Source organism: Penaeus monodon, chromosome 17 (assembly GCF_015228065.2).
Source record: "Penaeus monodon isolate SGIC_2016 chromosome 17, NSTDA_Pmon_1, whole genome shotgun sequence".
Lineage (NCBI taxonomy): Eukaryota > Metazoa > Arthropoda > Malacostraca > Decapoda > Penaeidae > Penaeus > Penaeus monodon.
Window position 1 is genome coordinate 14891815 of NC_051402.1, and position 17569 is coordinate 14909383.

The 17569-nt window shown below is 32.9% G+C and overlaps 1 protein-coding gene across 1 annotated transcript in view; it reads left to right on the top strand.

Annotated features, from left to right (window-relative positions):
- Nucleotides 1–13979, top strand: part of LOC119583553 (ankyrin repeat domain-containing protein 13C-like) — a 19293-nt gene extending 5314 nt beyond the window's left edge. Inside the window, exons 5-11 of the mRNA XM_037932099.1 lie at nucleotides 413–624; nucleotides 3199–3330; nucleotides 3588–3746; nucleotides 3944–4093; nucleotides 4325–4454; nucleotides 5961–6078; nucleotides 10964–13979. Coding sequence (XP_037788027.1) covers nucleotides 413–624; nucleotides 3199–3330; nucleotides 3588–3746; nucleotides 3944–4093; nucleotides 4325–4454; nucleotides 5961–6078; nucleotides 10964–10979 — 917 coding nt within the window. The 3' untranslated portion in view covers nucleotides 10980–13979. The remainder of the gene's footprint in view (nucleotides 1–412; nucleotides 625–3198; nucleotides 3331–3587; nucleotides 3747–3943; nucleotides 4094–4324; nucleotides 4455–5960; nucleotides 6079–10963) is intronic.
- Nucleotides 13980–17569: the final 3590 nt, after the last annotated feature.

The window sequence follows — 17569 nt, forward strand, 5'->3', positions numbered from 1 at the left end:
TGTAGTTTGGACAGATTATTTTTGTCTAGATTTGGTCATGGTGTATTAGGCATTTCCTTTCTTCTTTTGCAATTTAAGATTTCCTTTTCAGTTAAGTTCTTTTTTCTTTTGCAAATGCAGAAACTGAAGACTTTTTCCCTTACATCACTTTAATTTAAGGGTTGTGCTGCAGACGTCTTCAATTTATTGATCTTGTAATTGATGTTTGGAATTTGAGGAAGATTTAACATACTTTTTTTTCTTTCACCTCCCCCTTTCTTTTAGTTTTTATTTCTGCTTATCCTTTACTGAATATTATTTACCAAATAAATTTCTTTAGGTACTCTCCTTTTCAAAGCAGTCCTTTGCTTTCATATTAAAAAGAGAAAGAAAGAAAGAAAAATGCTTAAGACCGGTGTCCGATGTGTTGCAGTTCCGCTTGTGTCCAGGATGCTACCGTCCGATATTTGTAAAATCCACAAAAAGGGAGCCGCTATTCGCTTGGACACTACACTTGTGGATTTTAATGATATGCGATGGGAGAGAGGAGACATCAGCTTCTTGTTTTCTGGCAGTTCCAAACCATCACACTCACTAACTGTACTTGACAACAAACTTAAAGTATATCAGAATATTCGGCATGAGGTTAGTAAGAATGTTTATAATTGTTGATTTATTTATTATTATTTTTTTTTACTTTCCTCCCTCCCTCTCTCTCTGTCTGTCTCTCTTTCTGTTGTTTATTATTGTGTTGTCAGTAATCTTTCTTTATGTTGCTTTTAGTATAATCATTTACAGCTCTTTTCCCTAATCCACAACAAACTTTTAGGCTGTTTGTGTGATGATTGTAGTTCTTATTACAACTGTTAGACTTTATATTCATTTAGTTATTATTAAGGTAATTGTTATTGATTTTGTTATTATCACTATTGTTCTCATTATTATCATTATTAGTGTTATTATTGTTATTGTTATTGATATTATTAGTCTATTATTATTATTATTATTTGACATTGTTGAGAGGTGGCATAGCTCAGTGGTAGAGCGCAGGTTTAGCAATTGCGAGTTCCAGGGTTTGTGCTTGGTTGCCCCTCTCAGTCGTCTCGGCTGTGAGTGAGTACTGGCATGCTGACATCAGCATGCTGGGGTCAAAGTTGGGATGGCAAGGGACTGGCCACCCTACCACATCATTCTATGGCTTAGTATGGCTATTCCTTTACAGACGTCCCTACATCCACTGTGATATGGGACCAACTTTTTTTTTTTTCTTCTTCTTCTTCTTTTATTATTATTATTATTATTATTATTATTATTATTATTACTATTATTATTATTATTATTATTATTATTATTATTATTATTATTATTATTATTATACGAAAGTTTCCTTAGATCTGCTAATTAAAATCAAACACCGAGTCACTACCAGTGACCTAGGGTGATTGAAGTTTGAGGCAATGGAACATTAACGAAAACATGCAAAATATGCATAACAACCACAAATCAAAACATCCAGTCAAATCAATTCACGCACACAAAGAACACATCAGATTGATAATGCTCTTCTGAGAACATGTGCTGTGCTGTTTAAGACTATTTTTTGGATTTCTTCTAATTTTGAATTTCCTGGTATTTGCTCAAGAAACTTATCTGTACCTTTTTTTATAAGGCCAAGAGCTCCAATAACAACAGGCAAAGTTTGGTTTTTAAATGCCACATCTTTTCCACCTCTATTTCCAGGTCTTTATACTTTGATATCTTTTCAAACACTTTTGTTAGGACGTTTCTGTCTGAAGGGATGCTCATATCCATAAACAGGCAAGTGTTGTTTATTTTGTCCTTGATGACGATATCTGGACGATTTGCCTGTATAGTATGATCTGTGTGAATTGGAAAGTTCCACAAGATTGTAGCATCTTTGCCTTCAGTAACTGGCTCTGGATGGTGTTTTATTATTATTATTATTATTATTATTATTATTATTATTATTATTATTATTAAAGATCATCATCATCATCGCTATTTGTGTCATTTTTATTATTATTATTTTTTTTTTTTTTTTTTTTTTTTTTTTTTAATTATTACTGTTGTTATTACTATTATTATTACTATTATTATTATTATTATTATAATTATTATTACTATTATTATTATTACTATCATCATTATCGTCATCATCATTATCATCATCATCATTATCGTCATCATCATCATCTTCATCATCATCATCTTCATCATCATCATCTTCATCATCATCTTCATCTTCATCTTCATCTTCATCATCATCATCATCTTCATCATCATCTTCATCTTCATCTTCATCATCATCATCATCATCATCATCATCATCATCATCATCATCATCAGCTTGTGATCAGAGTTTATTAAGCCATTGGATCCAGGTACCTCGTGGCCTGCATTTGGATCAAAATCCCAGCTGTATGTGTACTTGAGTGGTGCCTCTCTTGGTTGTGTGGCTTGCAGGCCAGGCCCATGTAAACAGTCAAATGTGATATGTATCAAGATTCATTGTTTCTATTTGTGTCTTTTTCTGCATAACCCTTTTTTGCTTTTTTAGACCATTTTCCAATGTCTATATTTATTATTTGTTGTACTCTATAAAGATGGTAATAGACTAGTTCTTCGATCAGACTCTATATTATCTCTGGTGTTAGTCTACAACGCTGTGCAATAACAAAACAATAGCTAGGTAATATACTGATATTTGTGTAATTTTTAAATATTTTTTTTATCATTAAATTTTCTTTAACACACCTTGGACATAGTCATAGTGGGCAGCAAAAGGATCCTGAGCATGAAAATAGTATCCTCCCAGAGCTGGCACTATTCCAGCCATGAGTGGTACGTTCCACCCTTGTCTACTGGTGGAAATAAAGGAATAGCCCCGTCCTCAATGCACACTGAATCTAATCATCCTCCATCCCCCAGGCCCAGAGTAAATATGTTCATGACAGTACATTCCTGTCACCCCAGCCCTCAGTCATTTTTTTCCATGACAGTATGTTCCTGTCACCTAGCCCTCTGTCAGATTTTTTTGACATTCTTTTGACATGACAGTCACCTCACCAGGATCCAATGGTTTAATGTTTCTAGTTTTAGTGCACATTTTCTTTTATTGTTTGAATGAAAATAACAAACTTGTGTTTCAAAAATTTTATTGGAACGTAAGAAAAAAATATTTTCTGTTTCCCTACACAGGAAACAGAGGCAGAAATGGAAGACGAGGTGGACATTCTCATGAGTTCAGATATTGTGGCAGCACAAATGTCAACAAAACAAATCACCTTTTCTAGAGCTCAGACAGGTTGGATATTCAGAGCAGACAAAAAGGTAGGTCATTAACTGGTACAGTATGTTTACTAGGCTTGTTTGTTTAGTGTTGTATATTGTGTAAATATTAATAGGTGGTTCACCTTTGGTTCCTGATGTAAAGTTGTGTCGTGGTAATGGAAAATTGCGTGTTTTGATAGTTTTTCTTATAATTTTCTTATCTGTGTCTTATTTATAAATAGTGATTAATTAAGTAAAAGAAAACATGTTGGAATAAAATGTCACTGTTAGTTATTGATTTATTGTGTAATTTTCAGGAAATGGTTGGCAAGTTTAATGCTGATTTTTATTACCTAAATGGGTTGACGATAGAATCACGGAAGAGAAGAGAACATTTAAGTGAGGAAGATTTGCAAAAGAACAAAGCAATCATGGAGAGCTTCACAAAAGGCAGTGGAACACATTCATTTGATGAGGTTTGATCCTATGATTTGTTCATTTTTTCTTTATTTCTTTTATTCCCCTCTAAATATAATTATTAAATTTTTCTTTATCTCCCCACCCTCATATCCCACATTTTTTACTTCAGGTTTTTGTTTTTTCAAAGTATATACATCTGGCTTGGTAGTGTCATCATTATTATCTTAACTATAATGGATCGTGCTCTTCACAGACTGTCAGAAGAGCATCTCTAGAGCCCCCCACAAATGAGCCAGTGTCTTGGGAGACGTATATCGAAGCAGAAGCAGGGAAACCACCTCCACTAGGACGAATGCTCATTTGCAAGGAGTCTTCAAAGTCCTTTAAAGCTACAGTAGCAATGGTAAGTTTCATATATTATCTTCACTCTGTTTATTTTGTGTTTGGGTGCTGTAATGATATAGTCTTTTATTAAAGTCATAACTATTATTATTGTTATATCACCATCTCTTTTACTATTTTGATAAAAATCACAAGCAGTCATTATTGCAGTTATTACTAAGAAGAATGATAGGAATAATCCAAGTAGAAAATACTATGTTCATAAAAGAAAAATATTTCTCCTTACTTACAGAGTGAAGAATTCCCTCTTACAGTTGAGATGCTCTTGAATGTCTTGGAAGTTATTGCTCCTTTCAAGCACTTTGCAAAACTGAGGGAATTTGTCCAGATGAAACTCCCCTCAGGTTTCCCAGTCAAAATTGGTAAAGATTTGTGTTTTTCAGTCATTGTGAAATCTTTAGATGAGGCAGAAGAGGTTCAGATAATTGATGATAGTTACTATTAAACACGTTTTATATCATTTTATGGAGATTGTTATTCTTAGGGAACCCAAAATAACAGGAAAACATTCTGTATCATTAGCCTTTCAGGATGTAATGAAATTGATTAGATAATGTGATTCATTGCTAGAAAGTAGTGCATTAGAGGCTACTTCTCTTGTATATTAGTTGGTTAGCTGTCTCTGCTCTGGTCTTGTATGTGCTTTAACCTGATGCTGCCAGGGATGGCATGTATCTGCCATGCCCACTGTGAGTTTAGATTATTAACTGTCTATGCATTTGGCTCCTCAAGTATTTGCTTACCTAGGAGCCAAGTGCTAGGAATACCCATCTCACCTTTTTATCCTTTTATTGATTTTCAGAAATGTTTTCTTTTATCTTCCATTGCAGTTAGTAATGGCAGTATTATAATAATTATAATGTCAATAATAAAAATAAAAACATAAACATTGATAGCATTAGTGAAAAAGCATTTTTTCCAAAAATTCAAGGAAAGGTGAAATCAGGTGAAGTCACTAGATTTACTAATTGACTCCTTGATGGCCAAGCACTTGTCGAGCCATCTGTATATAGACATTTCACAAAACAGTAATACAGTGATCACTACATTTTTCTGGCAGTATAGGGTTAAAGGATAATTATGGTATTTAACCCCTTCAATCGAGGTGATGCTACCGTTACATCATGAAAAAATCTGGTTCAAGGGGTGGGTGAGATGAACATGCCATCACAAGAATTCTGGCTGTAGGCTAGGTGACACAAACCTGCCATTGTGAGCGTTTTGGCTGAAGGGAAAGACTCGCACAGGTGCGCAAACCTCTCATTTTGCGATTTAGCATTATTCCCATGGAGGATGCCATTTCCATGCTCAGCATTGTATTCCTGGTGCTGTGACCGGCAATGCAGGTTGTATTACAGAAAATTGAATATGAAAAATTTGAAAAAGTGACACAAAGAACAAAGCTTTTTTTTTTTTTTTTCTCCCTCTCTCTCTCTCTTCCCCTCTCCACTGAGTTATAGACTACCTAGAGAAATGATATGGAGTCAGTTCAATGAAAACAGTATATTACCACCTGGATAATGCAAATGAAGTGGCAGATCTGAATATTGAAAAATGGCCAAAAAGCTAAGAACCCTTATGCATAAAAAGAGAAAATAACTTTGCAAATAGGAGGCATAGAGTCTTGTCACCACACAGACCTATTTGCGTGTGCCTGGCCTACAAGCCGCAAAGCAGGCAGAGGAGCTGCTCACCTAATGCCCAGATTTTTAGTCGTGATTACTGTGATGCACCCAGGTCAAGCGGTTAAGATAAGATCTGTATTTCATGGTGTATTATATATGTAAAAGGTCTCTACTGTCAGGAAGGAAAGAGAACATAGATGATGTGATATAAAAGATTGATTAACTTATGTCATCATTTTCCAGATATCCCAATCTTGCCAACAGTCTCAGCAAAAATTACATTCCAAGAGTTTGCATTTAGAGACGATATTCCAGATTCCTACTTTGAAGTCCCTACAAAGTATAGGGAAGATCCAAATAGGTAGGTGTCCTCGTTCTGATTTCAAAACTTTACACTTCAAAGTTTTCCATTATCAAGAACAGCTAAGCTTTTGGTATTTAAAGATACTATATAGGTCAAAAGTAGTTGTAATGAGGTTAGAACATAATAGAGTTCAAAGGTAACTTGAATTTTTTTTCATATTCCATAGAGTAAAGAGATGAGAGTTTATTTGATGATGGAAAATTTAATGTGTTTTATAGTCACCATTATTGCCACCATTGTCCTTATTGTCACTGGTCTTAGTTTATATCTTTTATTTACTCATTTGATTTAATTTGCTTGTATTCTAGAAATTCATTTCTATGTACAATATTTGTTGTGCAATCCTAACAGACTGTGTTGAAACATGTATTTGTTGAAGACTTGAATTTCTTGCATGCACAGAAACAGTTTATGTGCAGTGTTTGCTCTCTGTTTCCAGAAAGAAGAAAGATCTAGGTTGAATTCATATGAAATCTGTCTTTTAGTTTTGTGAAAACCTATTTTGCTGTAAGCCCCTAAAGAATGGAAATCATCCAGTCATAAAGATATCGCATAGCTGCTGTTATATCCATTATCTGTTCTTTTACTAGTCATAGGTCAGTTTTTAAGTTCAGTGATGATATCCCTTGCATGGACCTGTACCTAGGTTTCATGGTTCGTATAAGTGTGGGCTTGTAATTTTTTCCCCTTTTTGTTTCTTTATGAATTGGAATACATTAGCTTACATTAAGGTGAGATAATTTTAGAGTGACTGTGCATTTGAGTGATGAAGTAGGCTTAGAACGTTTATGGTAAAAGCAAAAGCATTTGTTATGGAAAAATGCTATTGCCTTAACTTTGTATAGTTTATTTGAAAGGGAGTTAATGAGATACTGAGATGCAGTTTTCTTAGAGAGTGAAATAATGGATAAGTGAAAAAAAGAATGCCTGACAAAGAGAGAAAATGGAAGTGAGAATAAAAGTAGGTTTTAGTGGAAGTGAAAATGAATTTGTGGTGAGAGAAAGAGAATATTAGGGTGAGAAGAAAGGAAAGGATTATAATGAGGGTAGTTCATATTTACTTTGTGAGTAAATGCAGGAAAGAGAAGGAATATTTTTATTTAGAAAAGGTTTGTTTCAGATGCTTGTTCTGGGGAGATGACTTATTTTTCTTCTTATGGTAATTATTTCAGATGTGTCTCTCTCCCTCTAGGCTATTTATCTCTATTCAGTATGGTGCCTTAGTGACATTTCCTTTCATTTCATTTATGATTATTTATTTTGTTTACTAATATCAATTTGTTCTCGTTAATATCTGATAACCAGTAAAAAGGTTTTGTAACTCCTTTTATTCCACCAACTTCATATTAGTCTTATCCAGGTGTGACTGCATAAATAGTTTTTTAAACATTACCTAAAAGCTTACCAGCATTTTAGACTAGGTGTTCCAGTTCTTTACAGCTGAAATTTATTCTGAAGATATAGTTCAAGATGTGTAGCCCCAGTGAAGCTTTTAAACTAAACTAATGAAAATGTTCTCTGTTGTCTGTTGTCAATATTTATCATGGTATATCCTCAGCATTTCCAGAATGTACAGCTTGCGCAAAGAAAAAATATATATAATAATTTCCTAGTTCATTTCCAACATGTTATATAACCAGAGATTATCTCAAGTTTGCTTGGGAAATTCAAAAGTGAAAGATTCAATAGGTCAGATCTTGGAAGTGTTAAACTTTTCACTTAGATTTGTAGAGAGCTATTTACGTGAACAAAACCACTACCGGATATTTTAAAAAATGGGGATATTTTGCCATCAGAATTGGTTGTTGCTAAGAGTTAGTAATATATTTGCCTACTCCTAGAGCAAATGCAGTTAGTTTCAAGTTCTAGATTCAGTACCTTGATTTACACTTACATTATTTGTTAACCCCCAGACATTAGGCTAGGGTGAATGGTAACCACCTTTCATAAAAGAGTATACTTAGGTTTTGCATAGAGGTTGTAGGATGTTTCTCAAGCTTGTAAATGATTTGATTTTTCCCTTCCTGTTAATCAGCTGTTCTTAAGACTGGTAAATTTTTATTGTTGGATCCTGACTCAGATCTTCCACTGTGAGGATTAAGTCTGAACCTCTAAACAAATGTTGGGACAATGCTATACACCACATGCACAAATATATTTGGTTTATACATATATGTTATACATATGAAATATATATTATTATTTATATATATATTACTATATTATATATATATTATTAATTATATATTTATTAATTATATATATATATATATATAATATAATATATATATATATATATATATATATATATATATATATATATATATATATATAATATATATATATATTATATATATATATTATATATATAGTATATATTAATATATATATAGATATTATATATATAAATATATATAATGTATATATATATATATATATATGTATATATATATATATATATATATATATAATATATGCATATAGATAGATATACAGTTCATATATATACACAGTTATACAATATATATTATATTATATACATATGTGTGTGTGTGTGTGTGTGTGTGTTTATGTATATATGTATGTATGTATATATATGTATATTTACATATACATATACATATATGTATATGTACATATGTGTACATACATATACGTGTGTATACCTATATGTGTGTATACATATATGTATGCACATGTATATATATATATTGTGTGTGTGTGTGTGTGTGTGTGTGTGTGTGTGTGTGTGTGTGTGTGTGTGTGTGTGTGTGTGTGTGTGTGTGTGTGTGTGTGTGTGTCTGTGTGTGTGTGTGTGTGTGTGTGTGTGTGTGTGTGTGTGTGTGACACACACACACACACACACATATACATATATGAATATATATATATAGAAATAGAAAACCCACTTTACATGAATTAGTATGTGTTTTTTGTAAGTTTTTCAACTATAGTGTCAATACAGTAAAGTGTTTTGCCGTTCATTTAGAAATATGTTCCTCAGTGTTTGTCTTTAAAACAATCTACATACTTGTAGCCTGTCGTTTGGGGGTTAAGTTTGGTTTATTAAAAAGTAACTTTGTATTAGTTTTACTAACAAAGTACACATTCCTTACTAGAAAAACATCTTAGAGTTAGTTACTTTTGAAACTTTTTTCTGGCCTGTTGGAATTTTTCAGTATCTGCATATTCATCAATTTTATGCAGTGTTTGCCATTTTATTACAGATATTGTTAAACAAAGAAAAATAAAAGAAAAATTATATGATTGTTGTGTGTTATGAAAGGCTTCTGCACATATTCCTTTTATGTCTTTTGTTGTTTAATGTTCCTTTCCGTGTTTTATAACTAGATTAGCTCTTAAATTGGAAGAGTTAATGTATATCTTTGACTTGGGGGGAGGGGGGAGTTATAATTTTTCTTATCTTTTAATGTTCTTCTTCATCTTTTTGTCATATACAAGCCACAAATTAGATTTATTCCTTTGGTGCTTTCCCTCTTTGCTTCCCCTTTCAGTTTTATGGTTAATCACAAACACATTTGGGAAATTGAATATCCAAGAAATTATTTTGTTGACAGAAAAAGAAGAAGAAAAGCCAGCTGAAATCAACTAGGACTATACAGCATGCTTTAAAGTTTCTAAAAAGAATAATCCTTTAACCCTGATTTTTGGTGTTTTTGATCAGATATCACATCACTTTCCTTATTAATTATACTTGTTCTTGAGATTACATGAAGTCAATTTGATGATAATGTCTTTGAAATCATGGGTATACTGATAATGTTTCCAATCCACAGGAATCTCACCTGAATGCTCACTACCTGCTTCTATGACAGCTTGTAGTGGTATTAGACAGGAATGCTGTCTAGGTGCCAGTGTCCAGCTTTATGACAAGTCCAATGCAAATCTCTTTGCTAATTGGAACTCAATCCTGACACCATATTGGTTCATGACAAAATTTATTTTCTAAATCCCTTGTGCTGTTTGACAACTGGATGATTTGTGTTTGAGTATCATTGATTTTTTATGATGATTGACATCCTGTGTTGTTGGCTTTCCTTTTTTACGTCTTTATTCTAGATATTCATAATGGTTGACCTTTAATTTTCATTTTTATGTCACTGACTTTTAGATCTAACGCCCCAAACAAACTAATGATACTACTGTAAATCCATATCTTGTTTGTGTGCCCTTTTTCATTTGTTTTTGTTTCTAACCAAGTGGGTATGTGGCTCATTAACTTATGTGGAAATTTTATTTACAGCAAATGATTAATTTTTTTTGCTTGATAATGTGATTTGAAAGTACATTAAGTATCATATAGATTTAAGTCTGTAGTTTCCTCTCCCATTCATCTCAGTAACATATGTATGTATGGTTTGACTAGGTTCAATATTCTCATTTTTTGCATATTAACATGTCTGTAGTCTCACATCACTGAAATGCTTGTTCATTATTACTGTAAATTTTCAAAGCAAAGTGAATGACACCAGATTGGGTCCACTTTTCAACACTGAGAATGATTGAGTGCAGAGTGAGAGATAGGGGGTGATGATTTTTTAATATTTCCCTCTTATTCTCTTTTTTGTACGTTGAAATATTGATTCTTCGGAAAAAAAAGAATTAGTGGAATAAGAGGCATTTCATATGAAATACAATTGCTTAAAAAAATGTTTATAAATAGGAATATCATTTCATTTTCTCTTTCATTCAAAATTCCTTTTTAAAAACTTTCTATGATTGTATTTGTGATATTTTAAGGGTTATTTAGTATTAGCAGCAGCTAGGATCAGAGGTATATAGTTTGCTTTGGAAATGTATTTTGTCATTTGTGCTACTAACATTGATGAAATTTGAATTAAACTATTTCCTTTGTATGCAGGTTCCCTGAATTATGACGGTATGAGGACCTAAGTCTTGTGAGTATCTCCAGTGTGCAGGAGCCCCAACAACCGCATGAATATCGTGTCACTGGATCAAGGATTGGTGAATCTTCATTAACTGGTGCATGCGTCAGTACTGCCAGATGTGGAGGGTATGGAGGTACGGCCCGTCTGCTAACCCTTCTCCCGTGTACCACCCCACCTCTGCTCACTCCGTCACAGTGTACAGCACAGCTGTCGTCACCCTTCCAGCTAGAATGTGGAAGACAAGGACTTTCCAGGGAGCCCTCCTTTTATGCCATAGCCTCAGTACAGTCTGGTTCTAGTCACAATCAAGCAGACTCTGCTTGTGATACATGGGATCCTGAAACATCTAGGAAGGACATGAGTAGACAGAGTTGCAGTTCAATGCTTCATGACTTGAAAGGACAAAACTCAAGTTATGTAGTGTCTGGGCCTTCAAAGCAGATGAGTAACTTGAAGTATAATGATGAGTGTGAGTGTGAGTCAGATGCCAGATTTAAGAATGGTGAGTTAATAATTAATGCAGCTAATGCAGCAGGGACAATGGAGGCATTGGAAGACATGGCCAATCCCCAGATGTTAAAAGCAGTGCCACAGACAGAATATATAGTGGTGGATGTACCATTACAGATGGGCATGGGCAGCCCATACTCATCATCTTTTTTCATCCTTATTGACCGCTGACACAAGGGGGCAGTCTCATGGTTACTTGTCCGTCATTGCAAATACAGAGTTGTGAGTATAGTTAAATTTCCTTTTAGAGTTTAGATACTTGATAGTTCCCCTTCCCTCCCCCAAACAGGGTTGCATTTTCCTTGATGTACTATGAAATCAGAATGTACCCATACTGTAAACCCTGACAAGGCTCAAAACGGCTGACCATGTCTCAGAAGTGTATGGCACACCTCATGGGCACCTCTTTTGTTTCATGGTCAGTTATTGAAGACTGTTCAAACATTATGACATCTAAGATATTTTTGCAGCAGCCTGGTTCAATTGTTAATATGCACTTGAATTTAATTATAGAAAATGCCACTGTAGATTAGCTTCCAGTAGTACAGTAGAGTGAAGATCTCCACATTAAAAAGTACGAAATAGTTTTATGTAGAGAGCTAATTGCATTGGAAAATCATGATTTTAGGAATGGAATAGTTTTGTCATCCATTGTTGTATTGATTCTTAATGTTTATTTCTTAGAAGAAGAAGAGTTGTTCCATACCTCAAAACTCTGTGAGCATTTTCAGGGTTGATTTTATATTCTGCAACTTCATTATCTTTGGAAAATGTGAACAGAAGTTTTGCTGTCTGTTGTTCATCTCTCTTTTATGTAAGTGAAATGAATTACGGCATTATATATATACTGTGATGAGGAATTTAAATATGTCTTACATGTAGAACTTGTATCTATTTTCTTTGATGTGCACTGTAATCATTTGATTTGGAGATTCATGAAATATATTGGTGTAACTAATTTTAGGAATAGTGAACAACTTTTCTTCAATGATAGGGGAACCTTGAGTTTTTAGCTCATTGAAAATACAAGTACCAGAATAGGAATTTTCCATAGCTATCTTATCTAAGTAACATGACACTGGGTGAAGTGAGTTTTAGAAGTGAATTATCTATATACTTTTCGAAAGTAACATTTATCTTTCTTGATTTATTAGAATTCTTATTTTCTTGGTATAAATTAGGAAATATGATTTCATATTGAGTATTATTAACTGCCATATAAATGATACTATGACCAATGTTATACTATAGGTCTTGAACGCATTCTCTGTTATAATGGGACTTATAGTAGCATGTCCCCCACAAATCATAGATGAGATTGAGCAGCATTAGTGCTATTACAGGGGATATATAGATAACGAATGTGTATTGCTGACAGAGACAGTGAATGGGTTAAAATCCTTTTTGTTACCTCATATTTATTTGGGAAACCTCTGTAGAGAAGTTCCCACTTTCTTTAGGCTTCTATGATTTACAGGCAATTATTTATAGCTATATAGACCAAAGTTCTCAAGCACAATGATTAGTAATTTGTATAATATCTTGCATCCTATATGGGGTTATCAGACAGGCCTAGTATATTAGTAACTGGAGACTCTGATGCTCATGAAGAACCACAGGTCCTTGAGGGTGCCATCTCAAGGCAACTATGCCCTTGTGCTGGCAAATCTGCACTGACCTGAAATGTACAAGAAAAATAGTGATAGGTGAAAGTTGGCACACTTAACCATGGCATCATTTATGGCTTTTGCACTAGCTACACAATCCGATTAGTCATTTAGCTCATTGTTAGTATTCTTCACTTGTTCTAATTATTTTTAAAAATATATGTTTTTGTTTCTTGTGTAAGAATATGATTTTACAATTTCAACTTCATTCAAAGAAAAACATAGTATAGTATAGTATAGATAACATTTATTTGAAAATGCTGATCTCGGGTCAATATGCAAGATTGGTAAGATCCAGAAAGAATCCAGAAAAACATATTGCCATCCTTTGTTAACATGAAGAAGAGAGTAATATTATTACAAAATAGAATATTCACAGCCTTCATCGTCAAGGATTGTAAACCCTGTGTGATAACCCCTTAACTACAGAATTGTCCAATATCTTCTGCCTTGAAATGAAAGTAAAATCTCTCAGCACATAGGCATCTTAAACACACACACATTACATCCACATAGCTTACACTCATTCATTGCACACATACTTCATGCATGTACTTAAGACATGGACACATACATATGTACACACGTATATGTGTACATATTTACACACATACAAATATATACACATGTATACTCATACACATGCATATATGCATACACATTATCCCGAAGCCAACGGGCATGACATGTACATACGTGCCATGCCCACTGTGAGTTTACTTTATTAATTGTCTTATCACATAGATGACTACACTTGTACTAAGTCACAAATGAGCCAATTATGAATGCTGCTCGTCTTGCCTGTTTACTCTTTTCCTTGATTTTTTAAAATATTTTATGTTATCTTATATTGCTGTTACTAATGTCAGTAACATTATAGTAATTTTAATGTCTATAATAGAAATAACACTATTGATATTCCTAGCCTTTGGAAAAAAAATAAAAAAATAAAAAATAAAAGTTTCCCCTGCAGTTCAAGGAAAGGAGAAATCAGGTAAGGTCCCAAGGTCTGCTTTTTGACTTCTTTGTGACTAAGCACTTGCAGAGCCATCTATGTGCAGAGACATTTCATTAAAAAAAATATAAATGAGCACAGCACTTTCCCAGCAACATTGAGTTAACAAGCTGATACACATGCATACATGCATACACAGTAACAAGCTCATACACATTCATATATGCATGCATGCTCATATATATTTTAATATATATATGGATACATATGCTTAAACACATACGTATCCTCATATGCATACACATACACTTCACATATGCATATGCATACACATATATATCCAGAGAAATACCCATATCCATATCCATACCTGTACCATACCTGTACCCATACCAATACTTATACCCATAGCCATACCCATATCTTTATCCATATGCATACCTTTACCCATATCCATACCTATACCCATACCCATAATCATACACATACCCATATACTTATGCATACCTATATTCATATGTATACACAAACATACACACACACGTTTAATAAATTCACTCCTTTTATTTGTCTATATTTTCTATTCTGTATAATCTAGTGCTCTCTCTGACCATGTAGATATTTAATTCACCCTACTGAAAGTGAATACAAACATGTTTAGAGTGCAGCCAATCAGAACTGAGAATTCAAACTTTGATTCAATAGATCAGTGTTTGGGTTATTTTACTGTTCAGGTCACTAATTAGCCAGTTAGTGCTCTTCAAGTCTTTGTGTGGTGCTGAGTCCTAGATTACCAGTAGCAAAGTGCCAATAGATTAGTTATTGTAGATTATTATTTATTATTGGTATTATTATTATTGTTGTTTTATTCATTTATTTTTATTTTATTGCAATTCCCTTGTTTTGTTCCATATTTGATTATTCTTTAAAATAATCATACCTTCAGTGGCCCTGTTAGCCATATCATAGAGCTCGTAGTCTGTATCAGCTCAGTCTTAGTCTATAGATTTGGATATGTTCATAGGTAGGAAGGAAAATAAAATAGCTGGCACCTTTAGGATTTCATGAATGTCCAGAGTTCCTATTAAGAAGGTGAATTCTGGTGTAGTTCCCCATAGACAGATGAGCATGTAGTTTTTATCTGTGGCAAAACATCATTTTTAAGACCTCTTTGAAGTTGAGCTGGGAATAGAAGAGATGATACTGTCTGACATCTCCACTGCCATAACCAAATATGTACTTGTGAGTCAGTCAAGATGACCATCCTCTCGGTGACATTGATGAATAAATTGTGTTTTGTATTAAAAAAGAACTGGCACTTGTCATTTTATAATGTTTGTCTGGCCATGTGTTTGCATGCGATGTGCTGGTGCTGTAGTCTCTTTCCTTGCAGGCTATGGCATGTTAGAAAAGGAAAAGTTAATAAAGGAATGGTTAGGTTTACTAAACAAAATATTCAGTATTTTTGTAAAATATAAAAAAGAAAAAAAACAAAAAAAACACAGTAAATAAACAACAATTCCAAAACCTGGAGACATTTGAGATTAATGAATTCTTCAAGTTAAAGATATCTTGCCACCTTTTGCAACCTGTTTTACATGTTTTAAGTAGCTTATCAGGTCCCTTCTGTAGTGATTTTGAAGAGCATATTTTAGAATATTTTTGCTGCACATGTATACTAGAAAGGGATTTCTGTTTTGCTTGATCTGTACATAGACTTTAATAGGGATTTAGAAGTGAGTGGCTCTTTAGTTGCACATATCCACTGTATAGTAAGTCCTTTTGCCTTCATTTAATTGTCTGATTGTGGTGTTTGTAATGACAGTTTTTTTTATCTTTCAAGCTGCTTTAACATTTCCATTTCATCTGATGCATATATATTATGTGTGACTTACTTTACCAAATACACTACATTATGAGGAAGTGATATGTAAAGAGGAACTTTCATTGCTGTGATGATAGAGCCACAATGTGTTAATAATGGATTTTGTTATTATTATTATTATTATTATCATTATCATTATCATTATATTAGTTTATTTATTCTTTTTTTTTGTTGCTGTAGAAAAAAAAACACTTGCATGATTTTATATCAGGCTAATCGTATCCATAATTCCAAAGTTGTTCATAATGGAGATTTAGATGATCAAGTAGTTTCCTTTGTGTAGATGATCTATATAATTGTTTTGTAAATAGTTTTCTATTTTTGTTTTTTGTTTTTTTTTAAGAGTACATACATCCTGTTTTAAAGTTAAAGAATTATAGTAGTCCATAGAAGACTTAAGTGGGCACATAGTATTAATGTCAGAAGTTATTGTAGCACAGTTTACTTAATCAGTAGATATTGTCTTTGAAGTTGGTAGTGCATAATACAAAAGAACACTTTCTTGTATATATAAAGTTCATTTTTGATAAATAGTAATTGTTATGAGTTACATATGAGACATACTAGACAAATGAATAATAAGAGTCAGCAGTTCATACTTTGGTATTTATAATTTTTGTGTCAAATTGAGTAGTGTGCTAGTAGAAAAGATGAATTGTTTACAGGTATCTGAATCGATATGACACTTTTTCTTATCGGATTTACACTTATTTTGGAATTCCGTAACAAACTTTTTTAATAACCATAAGTGACTTTTGTTTGATTGAGTGATTTTTTCATGTCATGCAGAAAGAAATGAGAGGAGTAATCTTGTTTCTCTACAGAACATGGCATTATTGTCCTTGCTGAATCACTTGAATTTTTAAGCAGACTAGCTATACCTCTTGAAACAAAAATGAGTGTGAATTTTGATTATGAAGATTTTAAATAACTCTTTCTGTAGTGTAGTTTGTGCACAGGCATGTCTTTGCATTCAAATTACATCAGCACGATTGTATCACGTGTTGTAAAATTGTGTGATGTAAATTCCAGATTTTTATGTGTGGTTATGTATATGTATGATATTTTGATTACACAAAAAAAAGGTTTTGATCTGGGATGGAGGATGCTGTTATTGTAGGAAGATATCAACCTTTTTTTTTTTCTTTTCTTTTCTTTTTTTGCCTTTTTTTTGGGGGGGGGGGGGTTGCTATGGTTAATATTAAATAATGTGTATGTATTATCTGTGTCTATTGGTTTTATGAAGTGTTTCAATTTATTCTGTGAGAAAAACCTCACTGTTTATGTGGGAATGGATTTTTTTTTTCATTTATTTATTTCATATGATATTAATTTAATTTTTAAAATGTATTTTTTTCTTGTGTTATTACAATTTTCTATATCTTGTTTTATACTTCATGTGTAATGAAAATAAACATGAATGTGATTATGCTTGAAGCAAACCAGAGTCGTGTTCATAAGGTTGAAGTTGATTATAAAAAAAAAGAAAAAAAAAAAAAATTATGTAGATGAAGGAAACTATGTTTAGTAAGAAGAAAGGGATATCTTCATAATCAAGATT